Source organism: Equus caballus, chromosome 7 (assembly GCF_041296265.1).
Source record: "Equus caballus isolate H_3958 breed thoroughbred chromosome 7, TB-T2T, whole genome shotgun sequence".
NCBI classification, from domain to species: domain Eukaryota; kingdom Metazoa; phylum Chordata; class Mammalia; order Perissodactyla; family Equidae; genus Equus; species Equus caballus.
In genome coordinates this window covers 46767194-46784433 of record NC_091690.1, presented here as the reverse complement: position 1 = coordinate 46784433, position 17240 = coordinate 46767194, and the positions used below count along the sequence as shown (strand labels likewise).

The following is a 17240-nucleotide window of genomic DNA, read 5'->3' as shown; positions in this document are numbered from 1 at the left end:
GCGGGGGAGGGGGAGGGGAACGCCGGGGGGAGGGGAGAGGGGGCGGGCAGGCGGCGCTCGGCCGCCCTCCAGCCATTGGGCGCGGGACCCAGACGTCCCCGGCGCCCAGCCCCCCTCTCCACGCCTCCCCGGCGCGCTCCGCTCTCGGGACCGCACTTACCGGGAACTCGCCGCCCGCGGGCCGGGCCGCCGCGCTCGCCGGGCGCCGCGGGGACCCTTGGACCGCCGCCGCCCCCGCGCCTCTCGGGCGCGCTGGGCTCCGCACTCTGCGCCGAGGATGCGGGTGGGGGGCGCGCACCGTCTCCCCCACGCCTTGCCCCCCCTGCCACGCCCGCCCCCGCCGCCGCTCGGCCTCCCGGCGCGCCGGCCCCAGGGTCTCCCCAGAGCGCCCTCTCGGCTGGGGGCTGGACGCAGAGGGGGCGCGCCGCAGATGTGGGGGCCCGAACCTGGGGTCAAAGGGCAGCTTGGCGCCCCCTTCTCCTGCGGGGCGGGGGGAATTGGCGGAATTCCAGCTAAACCAGGTTTTAGAAGGATCAGCCGGGTCCTGATCAGCCTGGACGCTGGGGTCCGAAATTCCCTTTCCAAGCCCCTGGGGGTGTGTGGGTGGGTGACCGAAGTCGCGAACACCAGAGACTCTTTTTTTTAAACAAAACTTTATTGGTAATAGTTTTCAAATATGTTTACAACAGCACACTCTTCAAGAGGAAGTCGCGTCCTTCGCAGCACACAGGTTGAATCGCTCCCGCGCCCACCCGGGGCCCCACCCCGGCCTGAGAGCTCCCCCTGGGATGGGGAGAAGTTATGAGAGAACAAATATGCGGAGGGATGGGGTGGCTCCCCAGCGGCTCCCCACTTTTCTGTTAAGAGAAAAAAAGCACAAATGGGGCGGGGGGGATGGACAGCTGACAGCCAGGCAGAGGAGGAGCGCCCAGGATGGGGGGCGGAGGCTGCTGGGTGAATGAAACAGGCAGCCCCTCCCCGGCAACCCTGGCCTTGAACCCGGGCCAGGAGGGGGAGGGGGCTTTGCCTCCTTTTGGGGCGGGGTTGCCTTCCCTCCTGAGTTGAGAGGAGGCGGGGCATTAAAATCTAGCTGAGAATAAAATTAAGGAGTTTGGGGGTGCTACTGGGAGGAGCGGCCCCCCGCGGCCCCTCTGTCTTTGGAGACCGCTCCTCTTTGGCAGGGAGGGGGCAGCTGCTTCGTCTGGGTACTGAAGCCCAAGGGTGAAGAGAGGTCCGTCGGGGCAGAAATGGGCAGGGGCTTCCTACAGGGGCTGAGCCCCTTCCAACCTGGGCGGGGGTCCCCGGGGGGCAGACGGGCAGCGGGGACTAGCAGCGTGGGGCAGAGGTTGGAACCCCAGCTCCTTCCTTTACAAACTCAGTTGCCTCCCAGCCGTGTTAAAATGGATTTGGGGCATGAAAAGGATGGGGGTAGAGGAAGGAGGGAGGGAGGCACTGGTGGAACTTAAGATTGTAAATGTTTTTTAAAAAAAATTCTAGCAAGCAGCCCACTGAACATGTCACTAAAACCTCTCCCCTTCCCAGGCGGGACTGCTCCGGAGGGAAGGCTGGACTTTCGCTCACTCGCCCTTAGGAAGTGGCGCCTGAGGTTGGGGGGTGGGCCGGAGTTAAGTTTGGGCCCCTCTTTCCACACCCTGTCCCTGGATACACCAGCAAGACCTGGTCTCACTGGAATTGAGAAACTCGTTTAAAACAGGCAGAGGTGGGCTGGGCTGGGCTGGGGGCCAGGGGGAAGGGGGAAGGCAGAAGCGGTGGGGGGTTAGGAGGGCAAAGGGGGTGAGGGGGAGCAGCTGGTGTTTCTGTCCCTCCGAATATCTGGGCTTCCTGCTCCCCCTACTCTGGAGGGTGGGGTGGGGGTGAAATTAGATGCAAGGAACTCTGGGGCCCTCTGGCTGTTCAACCCACCCTCCCACCCTCCCACCCTCTGACCAAAAAAAAGAAAGAAAGAAAGAAAACCCACAGGGGCACAGGCACACCCCTAAAACTCAGAGAACTCCTTGCCACACTTCTCATTGATGGAGACTCGGATCTCTTCCTCCTCATAGTCGTCAAAGTTACTCGTGTCCCCAGGGCCTTTAAACTTTGGTATGAAGGGAGCTTCCACCTGGAGAGGGGTCAAGAACCACTCAGACCTCAGCAGCCAACGTAATCACTGTTACAACAATAAATGTGAATGGCCTAACATTCCTGAGGTAACCTACTATGACCCAACCCTGAGTTCAGCATTAGGGTATGGACACACCTTAACAACCCAAGGATCTTACAGCCAACTCACCAATGGGGAAATTACTTTCCAAAGAGGTGTATCTCCTGCCCAAGGTCACAGAGTGGCAATGACCCCACAGTCCTATTTCTAGACATCCACTGCTCTAAGCTGCCTCATTTAGATCAACCCAGAGCCCTATTTTCAAATTCTTCCTCCCTTTCCATCTCCCCATTGGCAGCCCTCCCTGGCTCTTGGCCTCCCCCCAAAACCATCTGCACACCAGGGGAGGGGAGGGGGACCCACCTTCCTCTGGTAGATGGCGATCCAGTCAGTCGTGGCAAACCACTTGTGGTTCTTGATGTCATTAACCCCATTCTTGAGGTTCCCGAAGCGCTTGGTGAGGTCCACCTGCAGGAGGTTCCGCAGCAGGTCCTTCAGGTCAGAGCTGAAGTGGGACGGGAACCGCACCTGGAGTGGGTAACACAGGTGGGGACTGGTCTGGAGCTTGGGGAGCCCAGAACAGTGCCTTTGCCATCCAATAGTCCTGTTGGGCAGAGGACCCCAAGCTGGAGTGTGCGTTGGAACCCCATAAGCCCTGCTGGCATTTATGACTCAGGAGGCTGGGGCGGGGCCTGAGAACCTGCATTTCTAGCCAGTTCTCGGCCATGCTGATGCTGGAGAGGGACCACTTTGAGAAGTGCCGCTCTAAGGTAAGTACTATGATGGTCTCCTTTTTAGACAATAAACTGAGGCTCGCAAGAGTTAAAGGGCTTGCCAAGGTCACGCAGAGGAGCAGGACAGTGTGGCTCCATTTTGTCTGTTGGACTCCAGAACTTTCATTCTTTTTTGTGTGTGTGAGGAAGATTGTTGCTGAGCTAACATCTGTGCCATCTTCCTCTATTTTATGTGGGATGCTGCCACAGTATGGCTTGATGAGGGGTGCTAAGTCTGCACCTGGGATCTGAACCCGCGAACCCCGGGCTGCCAAAGAGGAGTGAGCGAACTTAACCTCTGCGCCACTGGGCCGGCCCCAGAACTTGCACTCTCAGCCACCGCTTCCCAAGGTGGCTCTGCTGGGGCATGGGGATGCAGTGTTAATGCTTAGGAGAGAAAGGATCATCTTTCCCTTTCTCTCCCCACAGCTAAGGCTCTTCTGTTTTTTAAGGCTTGGTTCAACACTCCCAGAAGCTTCCCCACACATCCAAGCCTGCAGCCTTGCACGCGAGCAGTCACTGTGCTCACAGCCCGAGAGCCAGTGCCCAGCATTGCTCCGCCTTGTACACGCTGTGTGGCCTTGGCCACGGTCCCCGACCTCTCTGGGCCAGCGCCTGCCTCTGTGGCATGAGGCAGACATCCCAGCGTTGCAGGAGGGAGACAACACTGCTGGGGGTGTGTGGGAACTGTAAAATGCTACAAAGAAAAGAGTTACGTTCATCTTCTCCTCTTCCCTTTTGGAACCTTCTAGGGCTTTTTCTTTTTTTTTCCACTTGGGCCATTTTCCTGACAATTTCTCTTTTGCCTGGTGGCAAACACCTCATCTTGCCCTCTTTAGTGACCCTACTTTGCAGCTGGTGATTTCTCTCCGCCTCCCTGAGAGGCAGGCAGGTGGCTCCCCAATTCCCAGATGGGTGAGAGGAGGCTCAGAGGGGTGAATGCACTTGCCCGAGGCTGCAAAGCCAATGGGTGGCAGAGCTGGGGCTTGGAGCCAGGAGCTCTCCCACCATTTCCTGGGCCCGGGGAAGGGACGTGGGTCCTCGGAGTGTGGTGGGGGAGCAGAAGTGGAGTTCTGGCTGCTCTTGGTCCCTTTAGTGATGCTGCAGGGTGACCTCGGACCCCACAGGTCCCCTCTGTGCCCCTGAGTGCCGGGTGCCACTGCAGGGGCCTCTGGGGAGCTGCCACCCAGCCCGCGCCCTCACGGTGAGGTCTGCATTTGGGAAGGAAGTGCGGGCTGTGCACCCTGAGTACTCCAGGTGGGCTCCGGGGTGGCACCTGGGAACCTGCCACATTCGCTTTTCTGCCGGGAAACTTGTGGAACTCAGGCCAGGGGGACAGCTGGGGACAAGCAGAACCCCACTGGGCAGGGTGGGGGCTCGGCTGAGGCCTGGGCTCTGGAAGCTCTTGAGATTTCTGCCAGGGGGTCCAGGATGAGGCAGCGAGGTTGTGCAAGGCGTTGGCCTCAGTGAGCATGGCCGGTGCGCCCGGCTTCACTGCCTGGCCTGACTTAATGAACTTCTAGACTGTTCTGACAAGGAGCAGAGCTCTGCGGTAGGAGGACAGGCAGGGAAGGGTCTGTCCAGGGGCTGTGCCCCTGCATCCGGGCCTCACCTTCCCGGAGACAATCTTCTCGTAGATCTGGATGGGCTGGTCGGCAAAGAAGGGTGGGTAGCCAGCGGCCATCTCGTAGATGAGAACCCCCAGGGCCCACCAGTCCACAGCCTTGTTGTAGCCCTACAGGGAGAGGGGGCGCGGGGTGAGGGGAGGCGGGGGGACGGGGCCCGGGCCTCAGTGCGGCAGGCGGGGTCGGGGGGAGTGCCTACTTTGCTCAGGATGATTTCCGGGGCCAGGTACTCGGGGGTCCCACACAAGGTCCAGGTGCGGCCTTTCACGCGCTTGGCGAAACCGAAGTCTGTCACCTGTGGGCACAAGAAGGGGCAGTTGGCCGGGCCAGAGGGGTCTCGGGCCGGGCGGCCGGCTGCCCGCACACCCCGGGCACCTGGATGTAGCCGTGCTGGTCGATGAGCAGGTTCTCCGGCTTCAGGTCCCGGTAGATGAGGTCGAGCGAGTGCAGGTACTCGAAGGTCAGCACGATCTGGGCCGCATAGAAGCGGGCATGGGGCTCACTGGTGGGACAAGCGGGAGGGGCCGGGTGAGCAGGGTGGCTGCGCCCAGTGGGACCTGCCCGCCCCCACTGGTCCAGCGTGTTGGCCTCTGGAGGAAAGCGTACAGCTCAGCCATCTCAAATGCGCCAGCAGAGAAAGGGGGAGAGCCCAGACGTCCGTCAACAGAGGGACAGAATCAGAGTGTGGCTGATACACACTGGACTCGCCCCAACACCACCTCCAGGACAACCGGGAGCTAGCTCGCTGGCGAGGCTGGACCGCCAGACTGCTGTGAGAAGCGGGAGGGGGCGCCACGGCAGGCGACCAGTGACTCTGCTTGTATCGAGTCCAGACCCAGACCAGACATGTTTGGTGTTTGAAGCCGGAGAGGACAGTGGCCTTTGTCGGCTGGTGGTGTGCAAGAAGGGCGACTGAGGGGCTCTTCTGGGGTGGCAGAAATGCTCTGTATGGTGTTTTGGGTGGTGTTACAACAAGTGTATGCGGATGTCAAAGTTCACGGAACAGAACATTGAAGACCTGTGCATTTCATTGTATGGAAAGTGCATATCTATATAAAAAAGTAAAATAAAACAATAACGTAAACTTAAAAAACTGCATAAAATTGCCAGCCTACATGGTGAAACCTGTGTCCCCGTGCCTGCTTTGGGTCATGGTGGTTGAGACAGCCTGGATTCCTCAGCTCACAGGGAACAAGAAGACAGAGGGACCTGGAGAGGCCATTCCGAGTCCCCAGACGGCTTGGTTATGAGCTGCCGCCTGTGGCCAGCCCCAGGCCCAGGGTGGTGGGCAGCTGGCTCACCTGAACCTTCCGATCCGCCGCAGGTGTGAGAACATCTCCCCGCCAGGCACGTACTCCATGATCATGTACAGATTCGAGTTGTCCTGCGGGAAGCAGCTGCTGATCAGGGGCCCGCTCCCCACGCCCTGGGCCCCGTCAAAGGCCTGGGGTCCTCGCCCCCAGGTGTTCAGAAATCAAGTGACAACATTCTTGGCTCACTGAGCTGCTGCCTCATTTCCTTATGCCCCTGAGGATGAAGGGACGCTGTCATCCTGCTTATGGGGGTGAACGTGAGGGCCAGCTGGAGGTGTGCAAGGCACCCGGCCAGCGTGCCCGGGCTGGAGAGAGGACTCCATGGCAGCCTGTGTCTGTCTTAAGAAAGGCCGCTGGGGCCACGGTTTTGTGATCTGTAAAAGGGAACCAGGATGGCCGACAGAATTTGGGGCCCCCCCCACCAAAATAAGTTTGAGGCCCCTCAGTAAGAAAATGATTATGAATTTCAAGACAGCAGCCACAAGGCCTTAAACCACCAAGTGCAGGGCCCTTGTGACTTCTTATGTCGCAGGCCCTCAGTGGCCCTTCCGGGTTCTCGTGGTGATGGCTTAGGATGGCACCCAAAATAGCTCACACAGGGTGCTCACGGTGTACTTGGAACTGTCATGGCAACGCCACCAGGTGGGGGCTGTTATGATCCCAATTTTACAGATGTGGAAACTGAGGCTCAGGGCAGTGAAGTCCCTGGCCAGGGTCACACGGCCAGGAAGCGCGAGCTGGGATTTGCACGCAGGCTGTGGCCCTGGCCCTGTGTCAGGCTCTTGCTGTAGAGGGAGCGCTGCCTGCGAGGGATGCTGTCCAGGTCGGGTGACTTGTCCAAGGTTATGGAGCTACAGGCTGGCTCAGGAGCTGAACTTGGTCCCCCAGAGCCCCAGCTGACTCCTGCCCCACATCCCCCCGGGGGCCTCCCGTCAGTGGGCCCGCTGGCTGTCCTCGGCTCCGGGAACCCAGAGGCTGCACTGCCCAGCAGGGGCCCTGGCCCCCCGCCGCTGGGTCCCCACCTTGAAGGAGAACTCGAGTTTGACGAGGAACGGGAAGTTGACGGCTTGCAAGATGCGCTTTTCGTTCAGGGTGTGCTCGATCTGTTTCAGCTTCACCACCTGTTGGGGGGGGCGGGGAAGACGGCATGTGAGTGGGTCCTCATCTCCTCCAAGGCGGGGCTGGGTTGCTTCCGTCCAGGGCCTACGGCCTGCGGAGCCCTGAGGGCTGGGTGCTGAGGACGTGCTAAGGCAGAGGCTGCCTGTGCCCCACGGCCCACAGTTCAGGACAAGAACACAGGAGTCCGCCCAGAGGGGTGAGAGCCAGGTGAGGAAGCTCGGGGCCCGAGGATGCCCAGATTAGGCACCTGGGAGGTCTGAGGGAAGGGGTAGTCAGAGCAGGCTTCCTGTAGGAAGGGGCGGCCGAGCTGAGACCGATCAGACAAGTGGGAGCAGGCCCAAGGGTGGCGGGTGGGATATCCCTTCCCTGCTTCTGGAGCAGCCCCCCCCTACCTGAGCCCCGGGCTTAGTCCTCCTCAGCCCTCAGTGGTCCCTGCAGGGGCCTAGCACCTGGTGACAGGGGCACTGTGGGGTCTCCACTGTGAGCACACCAGTTTGGAAGCCCAGACGCAGAGAGGGGAAGTGACTCGCCCAAGGTCACATGCAGTGAGCCCACATGAGGCCGCTGCCCGGGCCCTCGGTCGGCTCCCAGCCACACCCCTCAGGCTGGCTCCCACGCTGTCCAGCAGCGGTCACGCTCGCCATGGCGACTGCCGAGCGCTGGGAACAGGGTGGAGCGACTGGGAGCCGAATTTACAATTTTAAGTATCTAAAGTGAAAATTTAAAAACTCATACTTGATGCGGTTACTGGGCCACTTTTAAGCCTGTTTGGAACAACTTGGGCTGCATGCTTTTTCAACTTCTCTACTGTTTTTTGTCTTTTCACTGAAAATTTAACATCCAAATGAGATGTAGGGTAAGCATAAAAGACGCTGGATTTCGAAGACTTGGGACAGGGAAAAGAACATAGAACGTCTCATTAACATCATTTTTACACTGGTTACATACATTGAAACAATAACATTGTAGATATAATGGCTTAATTACAGTATATTGTTCAAATGAATTCCACCTGTTTATTTTTACTTTCCTAATGGAGCGTCTAGAAAATCTAAAACCGTGCGTGGCTTGCGTGACATTTCTGCTGGACAGCTGCGCTAGAGCAGTGCCTGGCACGCAGTAGGACCTCAGACAGGTTCGCAGAAGGAAGGTGTGTGTAAACGCCACCTCCCCAGGAGGGCTCCCGGCTGCCTCGCCACAGGCAGGTACTGATCATGCGTCCTGGGGCTTGGGTCTGCACGGTGGCCACCTGGAGGGGAAGCTGCGTGAAGGCAGCACGGTGCCCTTCTGGCCCTTGCGTCTGGCATGTCACAGGGGCTCAGGAAAGAGCTGGTGAGTGGATGGTGGAGAGAGTGCTCCGGCGGCGGGAAGAGCGCGGGCAAAGGCCTGGGGGCCGGCTGGGTGGCTGGGCTGGGCTCACCTTCTGTTTGTCGAGGATCTTCATGGCGAAGTGGTTCCCCGTCTCCTTGTGCTTCACGAGCATCACCCGCCCGAAGGAGCCCGTGCCAAGGGTCTTGATTCGTTCAAACTGATCCAAATGGGCTGTATTCTGTGGGCCGAGGGCGCAGAGACTCACGGACCCGCCCCTCCAGCCTGCTCAGCTGAGCTCTGGGGTGTCCCATTGGCCACCAGCAGAGGGGGCCCTGGGGAGGGGGGGTGAGGGGCTAAGGATGGCGGAGGAGGGGGGGCGGAAAAACAAGATGGCGAGGTTGCATTCCTCCAGCCAGGTGGCAGGGGCCAGATCCGGCCTGGCCAGGGGCCCAGGAGCCCTGGCAGCTGCGTGGGGGGCAGGGGCCTCCGGCTGGAAGGGGTAGTGGGGTGTGGGAGCCTGGCAGTGGGCAATCAGGTGCCTCTGCCTAGGAGACCCCATGGGTGTCTTGGGAGGAAACGGGGCAGGTCTGGAGCCTTCCACAGGGCCCTACAATCCTAGCCGTGTCACAGGGCTGCAGTTGGGGGACGGGGGGCCATTAGCTCACCCCTCCCAGGGCTCTGCACCTGCGGGGCTTACCTGAGCAGGATTTTCCCATTTTTTAAGAAAATCTTCTTTGGCTTTAGCTAAGAACTCTTTCACTGAAAGGAAGAGAGGAGAGTTAGATGGAGAACCAGCTCCTCAGGGCAGGCCCAGGCTATCCTGCGGAGAGGCCCACCTGTGGAAAGCGGGGTGCCGCTGTCTCACCTGGACTGACCTCCCAGTGCCTGCAGGGGCACTGGTTGAGCGGAGGGCAGCTTGGGGGGCCCTGTTCTGGGCTGGAGCCTGGGCCCCCTTCACTACTGAGGGGTGGGGTCCAGCCGCAACTCCATCCAAAACGGGGTACAGGGTGACCTGGAGGTCACTCTCAGGGGGACAGAGAGCGGCGCCCAAGCCAGCCCGCCCCCCTGTCCCAGTTCCGACCGACATTCCAGGGCCAGGGCCGCCGCCGGCTGAGGTATTTATAGCCCCGGGATTTGGCTGCTCCTCCGGCCCTTTCTCGGGGGAGGCCGGCTGGGGGAGGCCTCTGGAGCTCGGGTAGCAGGCGCCCTTGGGGGGCTCAGCTGTTGCCTTGGCCCCTAGCTGGCTGTGTTCCCGCCTTTGCCAATGGAGGGGCCCTCACTCTAGAGCTGGTTCAAAGACAGCCTCGCCCGATGCCCGCCCCCCACGGCCCCCTCAGCACCCCAAGGCGAGCATCCCCATCCCACTAACATTGAAGACTGCCCGCAGCCCTGGGGCCCACTGCTCTGTCTCCTCTATCTCATTTGCTTCACTCGCCAACTTTCCTTTTATCCCTTTTCCCTAGGAAACTGAGGCTGGAAAACAGGCATTCCTGCCAGCGCCAAGGGGCAGGCGGCAGGGCAGTCAAGGGCCAGCACTCTGGGCCGTGACTGAGTTCAGATCCTGGCTGGGGCCCTGAGTGTTCGACCATGTCTCATCTTGCCTCTGCGGGCCTCTGTCTTCCTCATCTATAAAACGGGGCAAAGGACAGGGACGACCTGGCCAGGTGCTGGTGAGGACCAAGTGAGCTAACCTTGGCGAAGGGGACTGGACAGTGGGCGGCCCTGGGTTAGGGCCATGGGAACGCCACCCTTTCATTTTGCTTTTAAGTATTTTCCTAAATTGAGGGGGCTAAGAGACAGGGGTGCACTGTGCGCTCAGGTCTTCAAGGCTGATGGGTTCTTCCATGACGGCTGTGCCCATAACCAGCCCCCAGGCCAGGCCCCTGCCGTTCAGGGACTCTCCCTGTGCCGAGTGCTAGATCTCGACTTCCTCTCTCCCCTCATGGGTGGGGCAGCTGTCACTCTCACTGTCCAGATGAGAAGACTGACCAGGCCCAAGGTGGCCTGCTGGACCCCAGTGCCCACGAGATTAACTGCTTCGCTCCTGACTGGTCGCAGTGACCAGGGTGGCCCACAAACAGAGCTGTCCTCAAGCCCCTGATGTCCCTGCGATGTTGCTACCCTGAGGGGTTCTGCACAATGGTACTTTGGTGTTGCCTGTCATCTGCCTGTCCCATCCGTACTCAGTGCCGGGAATCCCACACGGCCTCATGGGTACCCCTCCACTGGTCCCCCAGGCTCTCCCTCAGCATTCGGAGAGAGGAGCCTTCTGTAGGGTACAAGACTGGCAGACAGAGGAGAGACCGCTGGGCAGGAAAGCCCCACAAAGAGTGACCGGGCAGAGAAGGGGCAGTCAAGGAAAGGCCAGGAGTGCTAGGCTGGCGCCTAGCTGGGCCACCCACTGTCTGAGACCTCTCTGGGCCCAGGGGCTGCACCACATCCAAAGCTTTCACCAGCAGAATCTTTCCTGACACACAACACCTTCCTTGGGAACCTCTGAACGTCCACACTGAATTCTGGATGAAGGCGGGGGAGGGTATCCCACGGGATCTACCTTCCCTCGCTCAAGGCAGAGAGGAGCAAGCTCAGAGGAATCCAGAAGGTCTGGGCCTGCCTCCCCTTTTGCTCTCAGTGGTCCCTGAGAACTGCCATGTCCTGCTTCTCCCAGACTCGGGGGGCCTGCACCTCTGGGTACCCCACTGAAAGGCTCCACAGCACCCTGATCCTAGCACAGTCCTTCTCTGGCCTCTCAAAGTGTAGAAGGGCCCAGGCTATGTCCCCTCTGGTGCCATCAGCTTGCCAGATTTGGGGATGGGGCATGGGGAGGGTAGCGCCAGGAGGAACGAGAAGACAAAGAGGGATAATGATGGGGGAACCCCAGCCAAGAGCCTCCATACTCACCTCTGCTTCCTGCCTCTTCTGGCAGAGGGTGCAGTGGGGGGTGGAGTGGGATGGGGTGATCTGGGCCCATCTGCCCCTGGCCAGGGAGGCTCAGAGTGCTGGCTGTGGCTTAGGTGCCCAGAAGGCGTGGCGCAGGTAGCTCAGGAAACGGACAGTCAGGTGGGCCCAGAGGAGCAGCTGCAGCCACAGCTGGAAGGTGGTCTCTGAGTCCCCACCCCAATCACTGCCTGACCCTGGATCCATCCCAGGCCGCCCTGGGCTCTCCCAGGAACCTTGCTTTTACAGGGGTACCAAGACTACGCAGAGCCTCTGAGCTGGCTTCCTGGGAGGGCCTCGGGGGACAGGGAGGAGCAGCTGGTTGCCAGGGAAGCCTTTAAAGGTACCTGCTCCGGGCTGGCCAAGGTTTGCAGAGGCCCTCCTTGGCAGGAGGTGGTGGGAAGATTCTCAGAGGGTGTCCCTCTCAGCTGGCCTGCCTGCCCTGGAGGCGGGGTGCTAAAGCTGACTTCCCGTTCCAGGCACTTCACTGCTCCGGGGCTGCCAGGCCCTGCCCTCCTCAGTGGGGCCGCATGACTTGGAGGATGGCCCCTGACGTACCCAGGGCAGCGCCCCCTGGGCAGCGGGGAAGGGGTTAAGGCTCAGGCCCAGGCAGCAGCCAGGGGCTCCCCGGGGGCTAAAGAGGCCCAGAGCTCCGTTAATTAGCTCAAAGAGCAGCTGAAGGGAAAGGCCAGGGGGGGCGAGAGCCACCCCACCTCCTCCCCCGAGGCCTCTCTGAACCTGGACCCCCCAATCCTGCTACCCCAAGAGAGAAACGGGTACATCTGGCTTTGTCTTGCTCCTGTGCAGGGGCGGAGAGGGGAACGGCATCCCGGGATGTCCTTGGCCTCTGTCAACCTTGCCCTGCGCTTGGCTCTGCTCTCACCATGAAAGTCCAAACCGGAAACAAGAGGCTAAACCCAGGGGTGGGGGAGGGGGAGGCAGCTTTGACCATCTTCCTCCTTCTTTCCAGATCCCCAAAGAAGTGGAGGATCAGTGGCAGCTTCTCCCAGGGTGCCTGGCACCTGTGGCCCCTGCTGACAACAGGAAGTGGCAAAGAAGGGACATCCAGCCAGTTGTTGGCTTGTGGAGCCTGCCGCCCTGCCTATGTCTCCCACAGCGGGGGTGCCAGCCTCCGCTTTGGTCCGGCTTCCATTTGGACTCACAGAGAGAATCCCAGAAAACCCCTCGAAAAGCCCAAGCTGCAGTAGGAGGCAGGAACCCAGCGTCAGACCCCCCCAGACAACAATGTCAGGACCCTCTGCTCTCCAAAATCTGGTCGTCCTGGGAATTCTGGGGCAGGGGTGCCGAGCGTGGGCTGGGACCCTTACTTCAGGCTGGTTCATCCCTCCAGTCTAGCTTGGATCCCCTGCTCTGGGCTCGACCATCCCCCAGTCTGAGCTGGACTCCATCGCTGAGCTGGACTACTCCCCAGTCTGATGGACCCCAATTCTGTACTGGACCAGCGTCCAGCATGGCATGGACTCCGTCGCTGAGCTGGACCACTCCCCAGTCTGATGGACCCCAATTCTGTACTGGACCAGCGTCCAGCATGGCATGGACTCCGTCGCTGAGCTGGACCACTCCCCAGTCTGATGGACCCCAATTCTGTACTGGACCAGCGTCCAGCATGGCATGGACTCCGTCGCTGAGCTGGACCACTCCCCAGTCTGATGGACCCCAATTCTGTACTGGACCAGCGTCCAGCATGGCATGGACTCCGTCGCTGAGCTGGACCACTCCCCAGTCTGATGGACCACCATTCTGCAGTGGACCATCGTCCAGCGTCACGTGGACTCCAGCACTGAGATAGCCCAACCCCCACTGCGAGCTGAACCGCAGCACTGGGCTGGACCACCCGACCGCCCCACTCTGAGTGGACCATCCCCCCTGGTCTGAACTAGGCCGCCCATCGCCCCCCGGGCCCCCGCTCCTCCCCAGGCCCCCAGCCCAGGGCTGTTAGTAAGGCAGGGGTGTTCAGGGTCAGCCACGGGTCCACGGGTTCTTCTCCACCTGCTCCCCAAACCCTACTGCAGCCCCTCCCTGACTCGAGGGGGAGAGAGTGCCTGGGAAGTTGCTATAGCAACAGGCCTCAGCCTCACCATCGTTGGGGTTGGAAGCCATCACTCAGTCGTCTTCTCGAGGCTCCCGGACTACGGTGGCTGGGAAGGCTCATGAGACCTGCCGCACCAGCTCGGCTGCCCACCCCCAGAGCCCTGCCTACAGGGGGAGCCAGGGAGATGACGGGGTGGTGGCAGGAAGAGAAACGCACACTGGGGGCCAGTGGCTGCAGGGGAGGGCCAGATAGGCCCCTCGAGCTTCCGTAGGCCTGACTGCGCGAAGAGAAAAGCCGGCTCGGCAGGACCCTCTCGGGCAACTGCCCGTACAACTGCCACTGCGGTTGCCGTTTGCCCCCCGAAACTTCTGCAGGATGTCAGCGGGCGACAATTCTTCCCATCCAGAGACCTCTTGGGGGCACTTCTCTCTCAGAGCTGGGATCCGCTTGTCCCTGTGGCCTGCGGGGGGTTCCGGGGGGCTCCCTCTCACCAGCCCTGCCCCTTCTCCCGGGGGCCAGCTCCCAGGGGTGCCTTTGGCCGTCCCCGGGGCCTCTTGGGGCCACTGCCCTCTCTCAATGCCTCCAGCTTGCTGAGAGCCTGGGGTTGGGTCTTTTTCCCCCTCCCCTCTCAGTATCCTTACCCCGGCCCCTGCCAATAGCTTGGGCATCTCTGGGTACAGATTTCCCCCCACGCCACCCCAGGGCTTGTTCTAGATCCCCACCCTCTCCAAAGGAGGCAGGGGCTGTCCCGCCCTGGCACAGAGACGGCAGCACAGGGGGCTGCAGGATGCCTAACTAACTAAAATGCCTAAGGCATTTTCCTTACCCCAGTCGGGCTGGCCTCTGGCAGATGAAATTCAGGTGCCCCCTGCAGGCTGGCCTGGCTACTGCCCCCGCCTCACGCCCCACCCCACTTACAAGAGGGCAAATTTTGTAACTCCATCCTTACAGAATCAGAGCTTTGAAGTAAAGAGGGGCTTCCTTCCTCATCCTATTTCCTTCTCTGAGAGCCCCTGCAAGAAAGACTCTGGAAGGAAGACTAGCTTAGGGCATTTTCCAAAGGTGATGTGAGTCCCGTTGGCAGGGCATGAAACGATTTTAGGTATGTTTCATTTTTCTAGTTACATTGTATTTTAACGTGTATCAGGCAGAATATAGCCGGCACAGCAAGCTCAGGATTTCATTTGTATTACTGCTTAGAACAAAGTTTACATCTGAACAAAGTGAGTCAAAGTTTTTATTTTAAATTAAAATATAAGTGAGCAGAGTAAAAATCGGGGAGGTGGCTTGAGAATGTCTGGGTTGGGAAATTCTGGGGTCCAGGAAGTTGGCTGATAGGCAGATCTGGATGTGAATCCTGCCTCTGTGACATCATGGATGTCACACTAAGAGAGTTCGTTTGGAAAATTCAGGTAACAGCCCGTTATGAAAATCATTTGAGCAGACAGAGGTATGGAGACCATTCAGCCTGGCACATCCTAGATGTCCCATAAAGAGTGGCTCTGGCCTGCACTCTGAGCAAACAGCGGTTCCTTCCAGAGCCTCTGATCTTTTTCTTGGGGATCCTTTTCCCTGTGTTTCTCTCCAACCCCCACCGCATGTGTTTGATACGCCTTGAAAGTTTTCCAGGACTATGTCATCTCCCCAACTTTCAGCTGAGCCACTGCAATATCCAGCTGCCTGTCTCTACCTTCCACCTCCCAGTGGCCTCACCTGCTGGGGGCCCGGCCTTCCGCCACCCTGCCCAGTCCCCTCCAAGCTCATGCTCAGACCTTTTTTGGTCACTACCCACCTGCTCATCTGTCATCAAGCGCTCAGCTACAGGCACTGGCCTCCCCGTCCCCCGCCCATCGGTGACATGTCAGTCCTCCCCATGGCTGCTTGGCGACTCTGAGTTCTGCCATTTCAATCAGGTGGGAATAAAGTTCCCTGGCTTCTGCGCCCAGGGCCTTCTGGGAGCGAGCACTCAGGACACTCAGATGCTGGGGTCTGTGACCAGTCATGGGGAAGAGCGTATGTGAACGTGGCTTCCTCTTCAGCTCCAACTATTTCTAAGTAACAGGAAGGGGATCCTAGCCCAGGTCTGGCTTTAGGCCTGGAGTGATGACAATTTAGGAGCTGGAGGACTGAGGAAGGGGCTCAAGGCCATTTCTGAAGGCATTTCCAGATACAGAATCTTTCTCCAGAGGACTGGAAAAGGCCAACATAATTTGGGGGCTGAGGGGAAAACAGGCCTCTCTCTGACTGATTCCTGGGAATGATCAGAATCTATTTGTTGCCTGGCAAAGCAACTCATTAGATGTCACCCGCTACTCTCCCCGACTGCCATCCCCCAAGTCCCCTGTCTCACCATCCTGGCTCAAGCTGAATGAGTGTTGCAAAACACACTCTTCATCTCCCACTTTCCATCCTGAGTCAGGAGCGGGTGAAGAAGCCCAGGGGACTGGGTGCATGACGGAGCCTCAGTTGTGAAACCACCATGTATTGAGGGGCCTCCAAAGCGCCCAGAGCTCAGTGCACAGCAGGAGATGGGCGGGGGCTCTGCTGTCGCCCCCCCACCCCAACCAGGCAGAGGACGCAATGAATCCCAGCAAGATCGGCTCAAACTCAGCTCTGGAAGCACTGAAGCAGTACTCTAGGTTCATAAACAGTCTGCTACCCCAGTCAGGGACAGACGCTCGCTTGGAGGAGGGAACACAAGCAAAGAAGCAGAGTGACAGAGAGTGAAAGGCTGAGAGAGGGGCAGAGGGACCCAGAAAGATCCTGTCCCCCATGCCAAGTGACAGAGAAGGGAAAAACAATGCTGGAGGTGGCTCTGGGAAATGCTCAAGGGGCCAGAGGGGGTTTAGAAGGGGGCTGTGGGAAGGTGAAGAGGGGAAGGGCAGGAGAAAGATAGCGGGGGCTGGAGGGGGCAGGGGTGTGGTCACCAAGTGGCCAAGGTCCCCGTGGGGTGGAGGCAGACCCCACAGGACTCCTAGACTGGCAGAAGCCTGCGTCGGGGTCTGGCAGTGGGTCCCATCTGCGGAAGAGGTGAGTGAGGAAGAGGGGGAATTAGAATCTGGGGAGAGGGGCCAGGAAAGGAGGGAGTGGGGTGGTGACAGGGCCCCAAGTGGGGCCCCAGCGGTCATACGTGCCATGGTCGGCAGTGACAGCTGGGTGGGGGGGCACAATCTCTGCAGTGGGGGGCGGCCTTTGGCGAAGGGGCCCCTACAGGAGTCTTCTGGGGGCCCTGGGCCCCAACCTTGGACAGGCAGGGGGAAGGGGCGCTGAGCGGTAAGCGGAGAGAAACAGGGGGGCGCGCGGGGGGGAGGGGCCAGGCGGTGATGGACAGGGCGGGGGCTGGCGGCGCGGGGCCGGGATCCGGGTCACGGCCCGGGCACTCACCGCTCTCCTGCTCGCTGCCCTTCTTGGCGGCGGCGGCGTTGCCCATCGCGGCGGCGGCGGCCGGGGCCGGTCCCGGAGCTGCGGCGCGGCGGGTGCTGGCGGCGGCCGGCGGCCCCGGAGCGCGCTGGGCGGCGGCGGCGGCGGCGGCCGCTCGGGTTGGCTGCGCTGGCTGCGGCGCCGCGACCCCCGCCCAGCCCCTGCTTCCCGCGTCTCTCCGCGCCCGCCCGCCCGGGAACCTCAGCCCAAGTCCGCTGCTGCTGTCCGTGACGCCCCCGCAGCCCCCCGCTCATTGGTCCAGGCCGCCCTGACTGACGGCGCCGCGCCGCCGCCCATTGGCCCTCCGGGACCCTCCCGCGCCGCCATAGGGTCTTGGCCCCGTGACGCGCGCCGCGGCCGCCCGGCCACTCGCGCGCTGGCTAGGCCTCGGCTGGGCGGGCGGGCGCGCCTGATTGGTCGAGGCTCCCGAAGGGGCCCAGGACCCGCCCAGCGAGGCCGCCCATTGGCGGAGGCGCGCCGCCCGGCCCGCCCCCCGCAGAACGTTCGGTGTCAATCCCGGGGTGA

General features: G+C 60.6%; 2 protein-coding genes across 6 annotated transcripts; both read right to left on the bottom strand.

The window, feature by feature from the left end:
• Positions 1–1102: 1102 nt before the first annotated feature.
• PRKACA (protein kinase cAMP-activated catalytic subunit alpha) lies at positions 1103–16851 on the bottom strand. Of its 5 annotated transcripts, none has more exons than XM_023645231.2 (10): positions 16680–16851; positions 9003–9064; positions 8415–8543; positions 6898–6996; positions 5864–5946; positions 4938–5064; positions 4762–4857; positions 4550–4672; positions 2528–2692; positions 1103–2122 (listed from the first exon to the last, which is right to left on the bottom strand). In XM_023645231.2, the coding sequence occupies exons 1-10, from the start codon at positions 16723–16725 to the stop codon at positions 1997–1999; spliced, it is 1056 nt and encodes a 351-aa protein (XP_023500999.1). In that variant the 5' UTR covers positions 16726–16851; the 3' UTR covers positions 1103–1996. The 5 variants fall into 5 exon arrangements, with proteins under 5 accessions (XP_023500999.1, XP_001914812.1, XP_070130078.1 ...); XM_001914777.6 differs by lacking the exon at positions 16680–16851 and adding an exon at positions 13342–14504; XM_070273977.1 differs by lacking the exon at positions 16680–16851 and adding an exon at positions 11590–12273.
• SMIM46 (small integral membrane protein 46) lies at positions 11297–11449 on the bottom strand. The gene has a single exon (XM_070273979.1). The coding sequence runs from the start codon at positions 11447–11449 to the stop codon at positions 11297–11299; it is 153 nt and encodes a 50-aa protein (XP_070130080.1).
• Positions 16852–17240: the final 389 nt, after the last annotated feature.

Excerpts from the sequence above, each read along its gene's own strand:
- PRKACA (XM_005611840.4), bottom strand. The coding sequence starts at position 11,276 with ATGGGCCCAGATCACCCCATCCCACTCCACCCCCCACTGCACCCTCTG. Across the intron at positions 2,693-4,549 it reads AGAAGATTGTCTCCGGGAAG|GTGCGGTTCCCGTCCCACTT; the intron begins GTGAGGCCCGGA and ends TACCCACTCCAG. Across the intron at positions 2,123-2,527 it reads TCGCCATCTACCAGAGGAAG|GTGGAAGCTCCCTTCATACC; the intron begins GTGGGTCCCCCT and ends ACCCCTCTCCAG.
- SMIM46 (XM_070273979.1), bottom strand. The coding sequence starts at position 11,449 with ATGGATCCAGGGTCAGGCAGTGATTGGGGTGGGGACTCAGAGACCACC.